The sequence below is a fragment of the Leptodactylus fuscus genome, chromosome 3 (genome assembly GCF_031893055.1).
Source record: "Leptodactylus fuscus isolate aLepFus1 chromosome 3, aLepFus1.hap2, whole genome shotgun sequence".
NCBI classification, from domain to species: Eukaryota; Metazoa; Chordata; class Amphibia; order Anura; family Leptodactylidae; genus Leptodactylus; species Leptodactylus fuscus.
Window position 1 is genome coordinate 215,387,782 of NC_134267.1, and position 14,458 is coordinate 215,402,239.

At 44.9% G+C, this 14,458-nt stretch overlaps 1 protein-coding gene across 3 annotated transcripts in view; it reads right to left on the reverse strand.

The window, feature by feature from the left end:
- NBAS (NBAS subunit of NRZ tethering complex) overlaps positions 1-14,458 on the reverse strand; it is a 498,058-nt gene that overhangs the window by 254,139 nt on the left and 229,461 nt on the right. For 2 of the 3 annotated variants that reach the window (XM_075269167.1, XM_075269169.1), the window contains 4 exons: positions 9,584-9,697; positions 8,833-8,990; positions 7,923-8,033; positions 2,128-2,286 (listed from right to left, as the gene is read on the reverse strand). In XM_075269167.1, coding sequence (XP_075125268.1) covers positions 2,128-2,286; positions 7,923-8,033; positions 8,833-8,990; positions 9,584-9,697 — 542 coding nt within the window. The remainder of the gene's footprint in view (positions 1-2,127; positions 2,287-7,922; positions 8,034-8,832; positions 8,991-9,583; positions 9,698-14,458) is intronic. The other variant, XM_075269168.1, reaches the window with a different exon arrangement.

Consider the following 14,458-nt stretch of genomic DNA (forward strand, 5'->3'; position numbering starts at 1 on the left):
TGCTGTTACTAGTTATTGTTCAGTGAACCACCATTAATCATCCTGTATCCCACCTTAGTGCTGCTGGAGCCGACCTCTTGACAGAATCATTCTCCTTTCCCCCTGACAGTAGAGTCCTTTCTTACATTCCCTGCAGGCTGAGCCTTGTCATATAGCACCATGCTAAGGCTCTCCTACTCCCCTGACAAGCAGGACACAAAGTTATTGCTAATGGCTGCTACCTGGCTATAGGGAGACTGAGCACGTGCGTCCTACAGCACTCGGCTCATCAGGAGGACGTGCACATTTCTAAACACTTTGAACACCAGGTGGCACCATACTAAGTGAATAATTTCTTCGCTGGAAGTTTTTAAAATGAGTTTAAATACAATGGGGTAAATTTATCGTAGCTTGTATGGAACTTTTTTAACAGAGGGCCTGCCAGTCAGTAGCAGTAAATGCATTGGGTATACTTTACACATGGGTGTACACAAAAAGTGACATTTCATTTTGCAGCAGAGGAGAACGCCTTCAGGTTCACACTGGCATTGCTTCTCCACTGTTTGGGTCTGTCAGGGGACCCGAAGAACAGAGAGGTGGACTGCTAAGACAGCAGTGACACACAGAGCCCGGCTCTCCCCATTGACTATAATAAAGTTTGTCAGGTTTTCATGTTTTTTTTTAATTAAAACCAGTGGATAAAAAAAAAAAAAAAATCCCCCATGCAGAACGTTTTCTCCCACTGATTTTTGGCATGACTCTGCTGCATTGCCTAACCTGGTGGTTCCAATAGCCTTTACTCATAGGTTATGATAAAGAGCATATGGGAGGATAAATTTCCCTGTATCCATGTATATATACTATAAGTCCAAACACAGACACACAGCCATGCAGAAGTTGCAGCTCTTCTACATAAACCATATCTAGGCATTCGACTTCTACAATAAATCCATAGCACAGACACAGTAACAGGACAGATGGTCATACAGGAGATTTTCTGCAGAGGACAAGTATCCAAAGCATTGAATCCTATAAAAGTCAAAGCAGAAGGAATTTGTATTTCAGAGCTGGAGGCAACATGTTTCATCGAGTAAATCCTCTCTGTACATCAGTTCGGACAATGCTATACATGTAGGGGTTAAATAGACTGTCGAGTATAGAAAAATCCCTGTCAGGTGACCTATTAAGTCATTTTGCATTAAAACAAGAGGTGCTGGGTGTCCCGGGGACCATTACCTATTAGATGGAGGGCAGAGCAGCAACAAAAAGTCTCTCTCTGTCTGGTTGAGCCAGCTTGCCCTTATATTAGACAGCATGTAATGCCTAATATATACCTGCAGATTTATCTGACATTTCTGGATAAGCCGTTATGTGTGTGGGGGGGATTTACACTACGGCCGGTCATTAGATCACTTAGTTTCAGCAGTTTTTATCTGGAATTTGAGGTTCTCAAAAAACTGGCGGGTGGAGACTAGCTGCCATATACTGCATACAGTGAGTAGAGGAGAATCTGCCATATAGGTTTATCTCTTTCACTCAAACACAATACCAGGAGCATGCAGGACATAGATAGAGAAGTACTGTCAGATACTGATGTGAATAAAGCTCTCTGGTTTGGGTAGAAAGCGCCTGCATGAGTCTAAACCTGTCTTTCTTTCTTATTGCCTACACTTTCTGCTCACCCCGTCCACTCCATAGACTTCTATAGACACAAGTCATGTGAGTCATGTGACCTGGAGTTGATCCGAGACTGAGCAGGGATTTTCACAGTGACAGGCAGTTTAGCAGAAGAAGGAAGAGCAGGGAAACAGGCTGTTATATTAAAAGCCAACGGCCATCATGTATTTCTCAGCCCGCCCAATACACATGCATGCTAGGTTCAGCCAAGTGTGCACGTGTTCTTAATGGCACATATAAGTGCTGCAAGACAATAGGGTGGCTTAAATCTCTTTAGAACAATGGACTGGACATGTCGAAATTCAACAGGCCCCATCGTTCTTTTACCAAATATCAATTGTGATAGGAGAGTTGGTACACCATCATACACATTGGACATCTGACAGCTACCATGTTCTCTACCAGTCCTAACCAGAAAATCTTCCATGATCGATCCCTCGCTGGTTAAGTACAAAACCCTACTTTTCTTACATTCAGAGGACGGAGGTAGGTTAAAGACTTTTTCCAGAACTGGCCATCACTAACAGCATGCAGCACAGCCTTAGTAGTCAGGGTTGTATTAGTCAGGACTTTCATGGTTGTAGCAGTCGTTCGATGCAGCAAATCCACAGACTGGGGCTTGGAATCGACCTGAAATATTTACAGAATTGTTATCAAACCGTGCAATTATATAGCGCCACCAAAGATGGGCACAGAAACAAGCAAGTGCAAAAATAAAGCACAACATAACAGTGATAAAATACAATAGCAGAGGGGTGTTATTAACCTATAGTAATACCTAATGGATGGCTCACCTATCCTGGATACAGCGCCATTGCCCTGTGTTGGACCACTGTTTTATGGCAATGATTTGGTGGGGCTTCACCTGAATCTACAGGTTGTCTCCTTGCCAGCTCTGCTACATGCGGGACTATAATACTACACCACTGGTCCGACTCTGCTATATCAAGTTGTCCAAACTCTGCAATATCATTGGATTCAACTCTGCTACACCAGCGGCTTCCGCTCAGCTATCCTGGTGGATTCAACCCCATTATATCCATCGGCTTTGGCCTGCTATATCAGTAGGCTCGGTCTGATGACTTCATAGTAACATAGTTTGTAAGGCGGAATAGTTGAGCCTATTATCCTGAACAACCTCTGCTCTGCTTCATCACTACAAGAACTACAAGACCACAGACCCACATGTGTTTTAATTTTGTGTTCCTTTAAGACAGTCTAATGAGCAGAAGTAGGTCACAGATCACAAGCACAGCTTGTCCAAATCGTCCAAATGTAACTTGCACTTCTCCATATTCTTTTCCATAGTCTTCAGCTAAAATTCTGCATCAAGCCATTGAGTATTCAACCAAAGCTGAACTCTGGGGGATCTTTCCTTGAAGGACTTGACATCTTTGCAAGCCTAAAAAGCCTAAGGACCATGACACTGTAAAGCCAAAAAAAAAAAGCAAACACAAGGCCTATTAGCAATACCCTGCAGAGCCCGTCATCAGCGCCGTCTCCAGCTCATCCATATATTCTCCTCTGTTAGAGTTCCCTTCAACTAAAGGGCACAAAACGTGATAGCGGTATATATTTTCACTAGATAATTGGCAAGCAAAAGGCCAACTCCGAATGACACCCGGAGGCCAAAGGCGCTTCACTAGACTGAAGAGACCACACGATATACAGCGCAGTATTGATCTGGACTTCAGCTAAACAGTCACTTACAGTCTACCAAGGAGAGATAAGTGTGAATAGGTTACAAACGCCATCTCTAGTAAGTAGAGGACAATATGAAGCGTTCAGTCACTACTGTAAGGAAGAAGAAGAAATAAACTATATATATGCACTATGTACTAGTAAGGCTCTATTCAGATCATGGTTTTATGGATGCAAAAACGGATGGCCATCTGTATACATAGATACAGTGACGTAACTACCGGGGTAACAACTGCCACAGGGCCCGGGACATTAGGGGCCCAGCGACAGCCGCTACCCCGCGTTTTTGTTTTTTTTTCTTAATAAGCTGTTACCGGCTGGAGTTACTCCAGCCGATAACGGGCCCTGTTTACTTACCGATCCTGGCAGGGACGACTGGGATCGGTAAGCGACGCCGTGGGCCCCACAAATACTATTAATATACTCGGGGGTCTTTTCAGACCCCCGAGTATAATGATTGGAGGCCCGGGAGAGGTAAGAGAACATAAAAAACATTGTTACTTACCTCTCCGGGTTGCAGACAGGCTTCGGGCCTACTTCTGTGACATCATCACATGACCGGGGCCTGCATCCCAGGTCATGTGACATCCCGGAAGTCATTGAAGATGGCTGACACCACCGAGGACTGCAGCGGAGCCAGGGATGGGTAAGTAACAGTGTTATGTCAGTAATGTCAGTCAGGGGGGATCCCCATGTCAAAAGTTTGCCACGAGGCTCCGCCATTCCTAATTATGTCACTGCATAGATATCAACGTTAAAATAAAATGGATCCATTGCTTTTATTTTTTTTGGACAGATATGAAAGTGTGGTATACAAATGTGGAAAACAACAGATCAGTAGAGTAGAGGAAAAATGGCGGGCAACCTGTATGTAGGCTCCCCTGTCCTGGTGATCTACATTTTCGCAAGTGGAGTGCCCAGGTGATCTACAATAATATAGTACCGGAGTAACTACTAACTCTCCAATAAAGGCGGCCCGTACACTTTACATAAGTGCCCAATTGGCCACCAGCTATCCTTTTAGACAAAGTTGGAAGTGTTTTGAATGGGGACAGGAGAGAGCCAAAACCAGACCCCTTCTAGTAGAGGTGCAATTCTTAAAAGCGGGGTTCCGCTTGAGGACATCCTCCCCTCCCCCCCCCCAAATGGAAACCTAATCCGCTTGGTGGGTGCAGATGTATTCCTGACCTATTCCCTCAGTGGGAACGCTGCAGACAGCTGAAGTTCAGCACTTGGATGGGGTCTCACCGATCAGACCCCCACGATCAACAATTAGAGGATAAATATCTTTCATGGCATAACCCACTTGACCTTTCAAACTTGTATAAAATGCCATATTAAAGCAATGGATTCGCATCTACATAGGATTAAGCATTGTTTACTGGCTTCAAATATTTCCATCTAAAATAACCTTCACTAAATTGCCAGCGTTTTCCAACCTTTACACATCAACGTTACTTTTGGCTTGCAGCGAGTGCAGGGTAAATAGTGACTAATGTGCCCAGCGGTGTACGAAAAAAGGCTGCAATTTGTGTAGTTAAGAGATCAGAAATACAGTACGAAGGACACCAAAGGAGAAAAATATAAAGAACACGTAGAAAAATTTACATCAAACAAACACAACACAAAAAAGAGAGAAGTCAGATGTGGCCTGGTTATCACCGAGACTAACAGGGCTCTGAACAGGGCTTACATGGAAAAACGATGATGGACGGGGTTATCCAACTTGTGAAAAAGGAAAAAAAAGGCACAAATGAAAGACAAACGTAAAAATAAACACACTACGCACCTCCAGCCCCCGGTGACCCAGGGGTAATCCCCGTCTTTGGGGCCAGAATGTAATCGGAGCAGTGGTCATTTGGCGGATCACTGGGATAATGGCTCCAATTACTAAATAGTGATCCAGACCGCTACTGCCACTGGCAGATTTCGTGGTGTGTTCCCAGTGTAAAGTAGTTAGTATCTACTAAAAGTGGTCCAAGGGAGGACAACCAGCGGCAGGGTCACTGGCTGCTAAAGCGGTCTAATGCCAAGCCAGTTTTGTCTGATCCCAAAGAAAGAGCCACTGACAAATGATAAGGTCCTACAATAGAAAGCTGTCAGGATACAGAAGACATCATGGCTTGCTGTGTATAGGGATGTGAAGCTGCAGACCAGTTAGGCCTAGTCCATATGGGCTAGTCACCGCGTATTTTGGTCCTGATTTCGACACGTTTGACAGTCGTGGCTTCCCGTTACAGAGTAGGCCCAAATGAGTGGGCCTAGTCCGGAGGGATTGTCTTGACGTGTCCACCTCAAGAAAGGGCAGCTCGCTTCTTTTTTCTGCAAGCGGGAACAAACTGCTAGCGGAGAAAAGATCGCTAGCAGTCTACATAGACCTCTATTGTGAGGGGGAAGATTTTGAGGTGGATTCCGCGCCAAAATCCGCCCCTCTTGCCCCGTGTGAACTAGCCCATGCTGAGACCTGTACACTGCTAAAAGCACCTAAATTAGGAATACGAGCACCTGAACTTGACTGTGAAGTGATGGAAGTAGATGACCTGGCTCTGATTTTGAGGTGGATTCCATCCTGAATCTACCTCCGACTGTATTCAATAGGAAGCAGAGACCGATACAGGATGCTGAAAAATTAAGTGTCCTGCTCTATCTTGCCACGGATTCCACGTCTGATGCAGTCACAGAACCCAGAGTGAGACACTTTACTGTTTATCCCCATTTATCTGTGTCTAAATAATGAATAAAAACTGCGGCGAAACACTGGAGGGACAGAAAATAGAGGAAATTCTTCATTTTCTGCCATGTGAACCTAAACATTGTTGCAAATCAAGTAACCTTCTTCATGGCAATGCAACTTGCCCTCTTTCAGCAGGATAATGCACCCCTGCCCCAATGGTTTGGAGAACACTACAGGTATTGTCTCGCCCTCCAAATTCCTCAGATTTCAATCTGGTTGAGTACTTGTAGAATATTCTTGAAAAAACAAGTCCCATTGATGGAGTCACCACCACGACACCTACAAGACTTATAGAACCTGTAGCTAACGTCTTGGTGTCAGATACCACAAAGCTCCTTAAGGCTGAGGCCCCACACTACAGAACGCAGCTTTTTTTGTTGATGCAAATTTTGCAACTTTTTCTTGAGCCAAAGCCAGGAGTGGATTGAGCAGAAAGGAGAAGAAAAGGAACTTCCTATATACTTCCCATTCCAATTGTTGCCAATCCTAGCTTTGGCTTAAAAAACTGCAACAAAAACTGCTGCGTTTCTGCAACGTGTGGCCTTAGCCTAAGGCTGGTCTTACACGACCATAGTTTTACACCGCAAATGGTCCGCAATTGCGGGTTTAAAATTGCGGACCATTTACGGTCCCATAGTTTTCTATGAGGCCTCTTACACAACTGTAGATTTTGTCAGTGGTGTGGCGCGCCTCAACCGTGCTCCAGACAGTATACTGCATGTCCGTAATGGCCGTGCTTTTACGGCACGGCAGGCCCAATAGAAGTCTATGGGCGCGTGCATTTTTGCGGATACACACAACATATGTTCAGTGTGTATCCGTAATTGTGGATGTCAAGACTGGACGCTGCCAGAACTACGTCAGCGCGCAGGAGAGTGAAAAGAAGAAGATGACAGCCGAGGAGCCATTATCTTCAAGACGTGAAGCACAGAAGATGACGCGTCAGTTTGTGGAAGAGCTCCTGCTCATGGTACAAGTAAGTTACATGGGGGGGAATTAAAAAAACAAATTTTTTGGTGGGGGGGTGTGTGTTGTTTTTTGCGGATCCGCAAGAAAATGGGTGCATATGGATGCACTTTGCGGTTGGACACAGACGTTTGCGAAATGAGTTTTTTGAGTGAAATTTGTGTTGTGGATCTGCAAATTGCGAACCGCAAAAACGACTACGGTCGTGTAAGTCCAGCCTAAGAGGTCTCGTCACGTCCACGCTTCAAAGGCTCAGAGTTGTCTCGGCAGCACGACGGAGCTACTATTAGGATTTAATGTTATGGCCAATTGGTGTATAAGACTATAAATTCCATTGTAATTCCTCGTACAATGTCTAATGCTTTCAGATGATCTCGCTGCGTTTAACATTTGACCAAAATCACTGTGTCTACTTTACAAAGCAATCCACTAGCTATTTGAGAAGCCCGGCTCCCTGGTTTATTATTGCACGGAGCTCGCTGTTCTGTTATTGGCTTCTCCAATTATCTGGAAACCGCGCTTGACTTTAAGTAACAAATCCATATCGCTCTGTGATGCCGACCAGCTGAGAGGCACAGAAGATCTTGCAGTCTGGAACCCGGAGACACAAATAGGATGTAACACAGACAATTTGAAGGCGTCTCGTGGAGGCTGACCTCTGCTAAGCTACCTGGTGGATGTATAGTTGCCGGAGCCAGATAGATAGATGGGCAGATAATTGCTTTCTGGCTCTGTCTATGCATTTTTCTCTACTTAGCGCCGTCGCATGCCGGGCATAAATATTTATTTGAAAATTGTTTCATGAATGTATAAAAGAGATACCTGAACATGCAGACAGATACATCAGACATGAGCAGCTTATTACCTGACTGGCGTCTCTGCCGGCCGACCCAGGAGGTCCAGAATGCTGCGAATTCTCCGGCCCTTCCGCGCCGCCGCCTGGGTGTATCTGATAATTTACTGCTTGAAAAAGAATCTAGAGAAAACAGCAGGTCGAGTAAATAATTTCTGAAACCGACCACTAGCAAAATGTGCACTTTTATCTCTGTCCTTTGTTTGTTCTTTAGAAACAAAAAAGAACTTTGGGCAGAGGTTCCGATTCCATACACACATGTATCAGATATACTGTACGATTCAGCCAAATTTACACATCTCTGCAGGGACCCGAGTCGAAAAACTATGTATATCTTTACAACCAATAGTTTAAAATAACTAAAAGAAAAAAATATTGATCAATGTTTTCCTATTATTTAGTATACACAGCTCCTACACAGACCAATGTATCTCCATGGTAAAAGACTACAAATAAATCAGTTGTAGTCTGATCCCGTAATGAGAGGTAGACTACACAGGGAGGTCATACAGGCACGTGGAGGCCACACACTACTCAGCCTCATACTGACATGTTTTAAGGACATTACATCAAAGTTGGGTCAGCCTGTAGTGTGTTTTTCCACTTTAATTTTTAGGGGGGACTCCAAATCCAGACCTCTATTGGTTAATAAATTTGATTTCCATTGATGATTTTTCTGTGATTTTGTTGTCATCACATTCAACTTTATACAGAATAAAGTATTCAATGAGAATTTTTCATTCATTCAGATCTAGGATGTGTTATTTGAGTGTCCCTTTATTTTTTTTTTAGCAGTGTATTACAGTTTCTTCTATTGGCATTCATTTATGAAAAATTGTTTATATCTGGGAGGTACACTTTAATGTTCAAACTGACCCCCATGTGTGCCAGCTCTTCTTCTGAATCCACCCATTACACCCACCTGTGTTTGTAGGGAGCTGCTGGCCGCCAGCAAGGTCTGTATGGCACATGGAGGGCAATGTGTTAAAGCAAAGGCCATCAGTTCTTTACGAGTGCCAAGGTCCTCATAGCTCTCACATTGTCCCAACTTACTGCACACTTCCCAACTTTTATTATACCCTGAAAGAGAAGAGGAAGGGAGAGAGAGAAGGAAGGAAGATAAAAACAATGAAGGTAAAAGGAAGATAGGTAAGTAGATACACCGCTGGGTGGGTAGATAGATAGACAGATTGATAATAGATAGATAGATAGATAGATAGATAGATAGATAGATAGATAGATGTAAGATAGATAGATAGATAGATAGATAGATAGATAGATAGATAGACAGATTGATGATAGATAGATAGATAATAGATAGATAGATCTGGAAGGTGCACTTAGCAGGGTATAAAGTACAGCAGTGATGAAGAGCTATAGATCAGGAGACATTGCACATATCCAGGGGGAGAAATGATGATATAAAAGGGAGAAAACAAGTGCAACAGGTAAGGAATAACTAGAGGAGAGTGTAAAAGTATACAACTATGTCTGGTGCTAGATAGATAGGAAGACGTGAGATGGATAAAGAGAGGAATAGATATAAGCTAGCTGGATAGATAGATGGATAGATAGATGGATAGAGAGATAGATAGATAGATAGATAGATAGATAGATAGATAGATAGATAGATAGATAGATAGATAGATAGATAGATGTTCTGTATCTACTACCGGCAGCCATGAGTTCCTGGCAGTGCCCATTTGCAGCTTTGTAATCCTGGCAATGAAGCGCCTGTTCGGCCAGTAGAGTAAGAACCTGTCCTTTCATCTCCGTCTCTTCATTTCCTAAATAATAGAAGATGAACATGCTTAGATTTTAGTATGTCATTATTAAACTATATACTGGGTCATTATAAATTTGTGACACCACCGTTTGTCATCATAACATATTATGCTAGGTTCACACTAACACCAGGGGACCAGAACAATGGACAGCAGTTACATACGGAGCCCGATGGACCCCATTGAGAATAATGGGGCCTGTTGGTATTTGTTGCTTTTAATATGAAAGCAACTAAAAAAAATCATCTGAAGCAAAAATTCAGCATTTGCCTCCCTCTGAGATGAATGGGAGTCAGATTTCAAGTGGAATTTGGAGCTGATTCTTGAGGTCGAATCCACCCTATATTCCTCTTTATGAGCAATCCCTTACACATTTTTTTTTCCAAATGGACCCTGAATTTTGACCCTCCCGGTGTTTGTATAGGTATATAGGCCTAACCGGAGATAACATCCGAATACACTCCTTCAGATACCAGTCAAAGACGGTCTTGGCGCTCTCCGAGTGCTCTTAAAAAGGCGAAGTAACTGCTGCAAATGAACGTGTTATTTTATTCCTCTTTTCACTTGCTTTAACAACTTCCGCGGAGAAATTCATTTAACCACATTGTCCCCTTTGTGACAGAATAAAGAAAAAGTTATGTGCTAATGACTGTAGGAGACGGTGGGAGTTATAGCTGAAGTGGCACATTTATAATGGAGCCTAACAAATTATTACCTGCTTTCTTCTAAAATGGAACGGAGATAGCGCCGGCTGAAACAAAGCACAATGTCCTAATCAACAAATTACCCGCTCCCTGTTTACAGGGAAGCGTTATCTCCAAGAACGCCGCTGCCGTGCCAGCCGAATACAAACTATGTATTTTACATCAAGATGTGAAGAATCCCGGGCAAGTGTGCCTGTGAGGTCTACCTAATTCCTTGTCAGAAGCTTACATAATTACATTAGTGCGAAGGTGTTGTGAAAACACTTCACCGCCAAACGTAGGCCCACGCAATTACGGAAACCTGTTACTTGGAAGCGAGCAGGAAACGTAGCGTTGAATATGTATAGGAAATACAAGTGCAATTATCTACATTACTTGCCATATACATAAGGTTATATTAGTAGTCCATGTCTATGAATCCATTGTGTATTAGTAATTGGGCATTTATATACAGTTATACTCTGTACTGTTAGGTGGGCGGTCAATAATTAGCATATTGTCTGCTAAAATGAACTGCACTGATTGCTCAGGAATGGTAGGGGCTAGAGAAAAGATTCCAACTGCAACAAAATCAGTGAAGCGGCTCATGTTAAGCAATGCAAATAGCTGGAGTTGGTGGAGGTGGTGAAATGTCCCCTTTAAGACCCCATGCACACGGTCGAGTGCGCATTCGATGTGGGACCGATTTTGCAGAGGAATGAACTCAAATGACACTTGGAGTTAACTCTATGCACTTAACTCTATAGGGACCTCAGATCCACCCAAGATATGGAGCAGGATAGGACCTGCTCTATTTTCATCTGAACGGACCATCGTACACCCCTTCAGATGCCATAATTGGATGTGCACATGGAACCTAAATAGTCAAACACTCACCTTTATTCTCACAATACACATGTAAGTCCAGGTAAGGAAGGACACATCTGTATACGATACATGGCTAATGTTTCAGCACAGGGTAACATTTTATGAATCATTGCTAATGGACAGCAGCAGGTTTTGGAAATATTGGATGTCATGATATAACGTCTCACTATGGATGGAGAAGCCAGACAAGATCAATGTAGGTTACTAAACACTTTGGAGAAGATGATGTTCTGTATGACAGACCACTAAATAACCACATATGCCCTATGGACATACACAACCTCATTATGGACAATCCCTGTAAAGGACATGTCCCACAGGGGAAGTGGAGAATCATAGGTGACCAATCCAATGTAAGACTGACTATATGAATAGTCCAAAGGGGACTAAAGATGGAGACAAATTAAGTTTTACTTTTAACGTGTTAAAAAAGACGAGAGGAATTATTTGCATACTGCTTTGCCAGATGACAAAAGTTGAAGAGGAAGGCCCAGAGAGTAAGGAGCAGCCCCACGGAGAACAGAGTGAGGAGCAGCACCCTGGAAAACAGAGTGAGGAGCAGCCCCACGGAGCAGAGAGTGAGGAGCAGCACCCTGGAGCACAGAGTGAGGAGCAGCACCCTGGAGCACAGAGTGAGGAGCAGCACCCTGGAGCACAGAGTGAGGAGCAGCACCCTGGAGCACAGAGTGAGGAGCAGCACCCTGGAGCACAGAGTGAGGAGCAGCACCCTGGAGCACAGAGTGAGGAGCAGCACCCTGGAGCAAGAGACAGGAGCAGCCCCACGGAGCACAGAGTGAGGAGCAGCACCCTGGAGCACAGAGCCAGGAGCAGCCCCACGGAGCACAGAGTGAGGAGCAGCACCCTGGAGCACAGAGTGAGGAGCAGCACCAGTGAGCACAGAGTGAGGAACAGCACCCTGGAGCACAGAGTGAGGAGCAGCATCACGGAGCAGAGAGTGAGGAACAGCACCCTGGAGCAGAGAGTGAGGAACAGCACCCTGGAGCACAGAGTGAGGAACAGCACCCTGGAGCACAGAGTAAGGAGCAGCATCACGGAGCAGAGAGTGAGGAACAGCACCCTGGAGCACAGAGTGAGGAGCAGCATCACGGAGCAGAGAGTGAGGAACAGCACCAGTGAGCACAGAGTGAGGAGCAGCACCAGTGAGCACAGAGTGAGGAACAGCACCAGTGAGCACAGAGTGAGGAGCAGCACCCTGGAGAACAGAGTGAGGAGCAGCACCACGGACACAGAGTGAGGAACAGCACCAGTGAGCACAGAGTGAGGAGCAGCACCACAGAGCACAGAGTGAGGAGCAGCACCCTGGAGTACAGAGTGAGGAGCAGCACCCTGGAGTACAGAGTGAGGAGCAGCACCCTGGAGTACAGAGTGAGGAGCAGCACCCTGGAGAACAGAGTGAGGAGCAGCACCCTGGAGTACAGAGTGAGGAGCAGCACCCTGGAGAACAGAGTGAGGAGCAGCACCACGGACACAGAGTGAGGAGCAGCACCACGGAGCAGAGAGTGAGGAACAGCACCCTGGAGTACAGAGTGAAGAGCAGCATCATGGAGCACAGAATGAGGAGCAGCACCACGAAGCACAGAGTAAGGAGCAGCACCCTGGAGTACAGAGTGAGGAGCAGCACCCTGGAGTACAGAGTGAGGAACAGCACCACGGACACAGAGTGAGGAACAGCACAAGTGAGCACAGAATGAGGAGCAGCACCACAGAGCACAGAGTGAGGAGCAGCACCCTGGAGTACAGAGTGAGGAGCAGCACCATGGAGCACAGAGTGAGGAGCAACACCCTGGAGTACAGAGTGAAGAGCAGCATCACGGAGCACAGAGTGAGGAGCAGCACCACAGAGCACAGAATGAGGAGGAGCACCACGAAGCACAGAGTAAGGAGCAGCACCCTGGAGTACAGAGTGAGGAGCAGCACCCTGGAGTACAGAGTGAGGAGCAGCACCCTGGAGTACAGAGTGAGGAGCAGCACCATGGAGCACAGAGTGAGGAGCAGCACCATGGAGCAGACTGAGGAGCAGTACCATTTAGCACAGAGTGAGGAGCAGCACCACAGAGCACAGAGTGAGGAGCAGTAATGCCAAGCAACGAGCGAGTAGTGGCACTGAGAAATACAGAGTAAAAAACACAGCCTCTTCTTTTTCACAAAGTCTCCAGAATCAGCGCCCTGCATCCTTCTTTAAGCCATCTGGCCGCTCCTATACACAGCACTATCTAGTACATAAAGGAGCACATTTGCCATCCAAAACTCTGCGCCTTTTATATACCCGTGAGAGAAATAAACATGATTAAGTGCATGTTAAGTGCAAGTTAAAGAGCCCTGCCACTACTTAACTGCAAAATCACTGCCCTAATGGTACAACCCTTTAATCCTGCCAATAACATGGAGTATTTACAACAGCAGGAGAGGCTTTAGCATTTTGCCATCTTGATTACAAAAGTTACCTCGAAATGAACAGTTTCCAGAAAGTCGGCAACAAGTAAACAATGAGACTTATTGAGCCCACAGCTAGAGGATTCCAGTAGAAGAGAATGAATCAATAGTTTAGTCTTTCCTCTGGCACCGGAGCGCTACCACAGAAAGAAATTAGTTACAGCTGAGTTGCAGCTAAAAGATAGCAAATTTATCTAAGAACTCTACAGGCAATCATTACTGGCACGCACCAGTGCAATAAGCCTGACAACGTTCCCCGTGAGCAGTGTGAAATACAAATGCAAGAAATACGCCCGGCGTGCCCGAGTCGGAGACAAAGCCACCAGCTTGGAGCGTCTTCTACTGTCTGCACGGTGCGGATGGCGTCATTACTTATTTACTATTATTATTCAGGCCACTTTCATGCAACGCTGTAACCTAATTCTTCAGGCGCCAATTTCTTGTTGATGGAGCTTTGAAGCCGTATTTTGGAGTGCACGACACGTAGTCAGAGAAGTCAATACCGGCAGGGCGATCTTTATTTAGCGGTTTGTAAATGTTTCTTAGAGAGCGGCATTAAAATAGATGGAACAAGACAAAAATAGATAGTAAAACGGCAAAGGTAAAAATTATAGAAATTTCAGGGCTCTCGGCTAGCAAGGGAGACCTAAAAAGGTATTAAAGTCCATGTTGAGAATAGATCCTGGGGGAGCTACTATATGTGATAGACCTGCACAAGGGTATAAAGGTACTGTATATA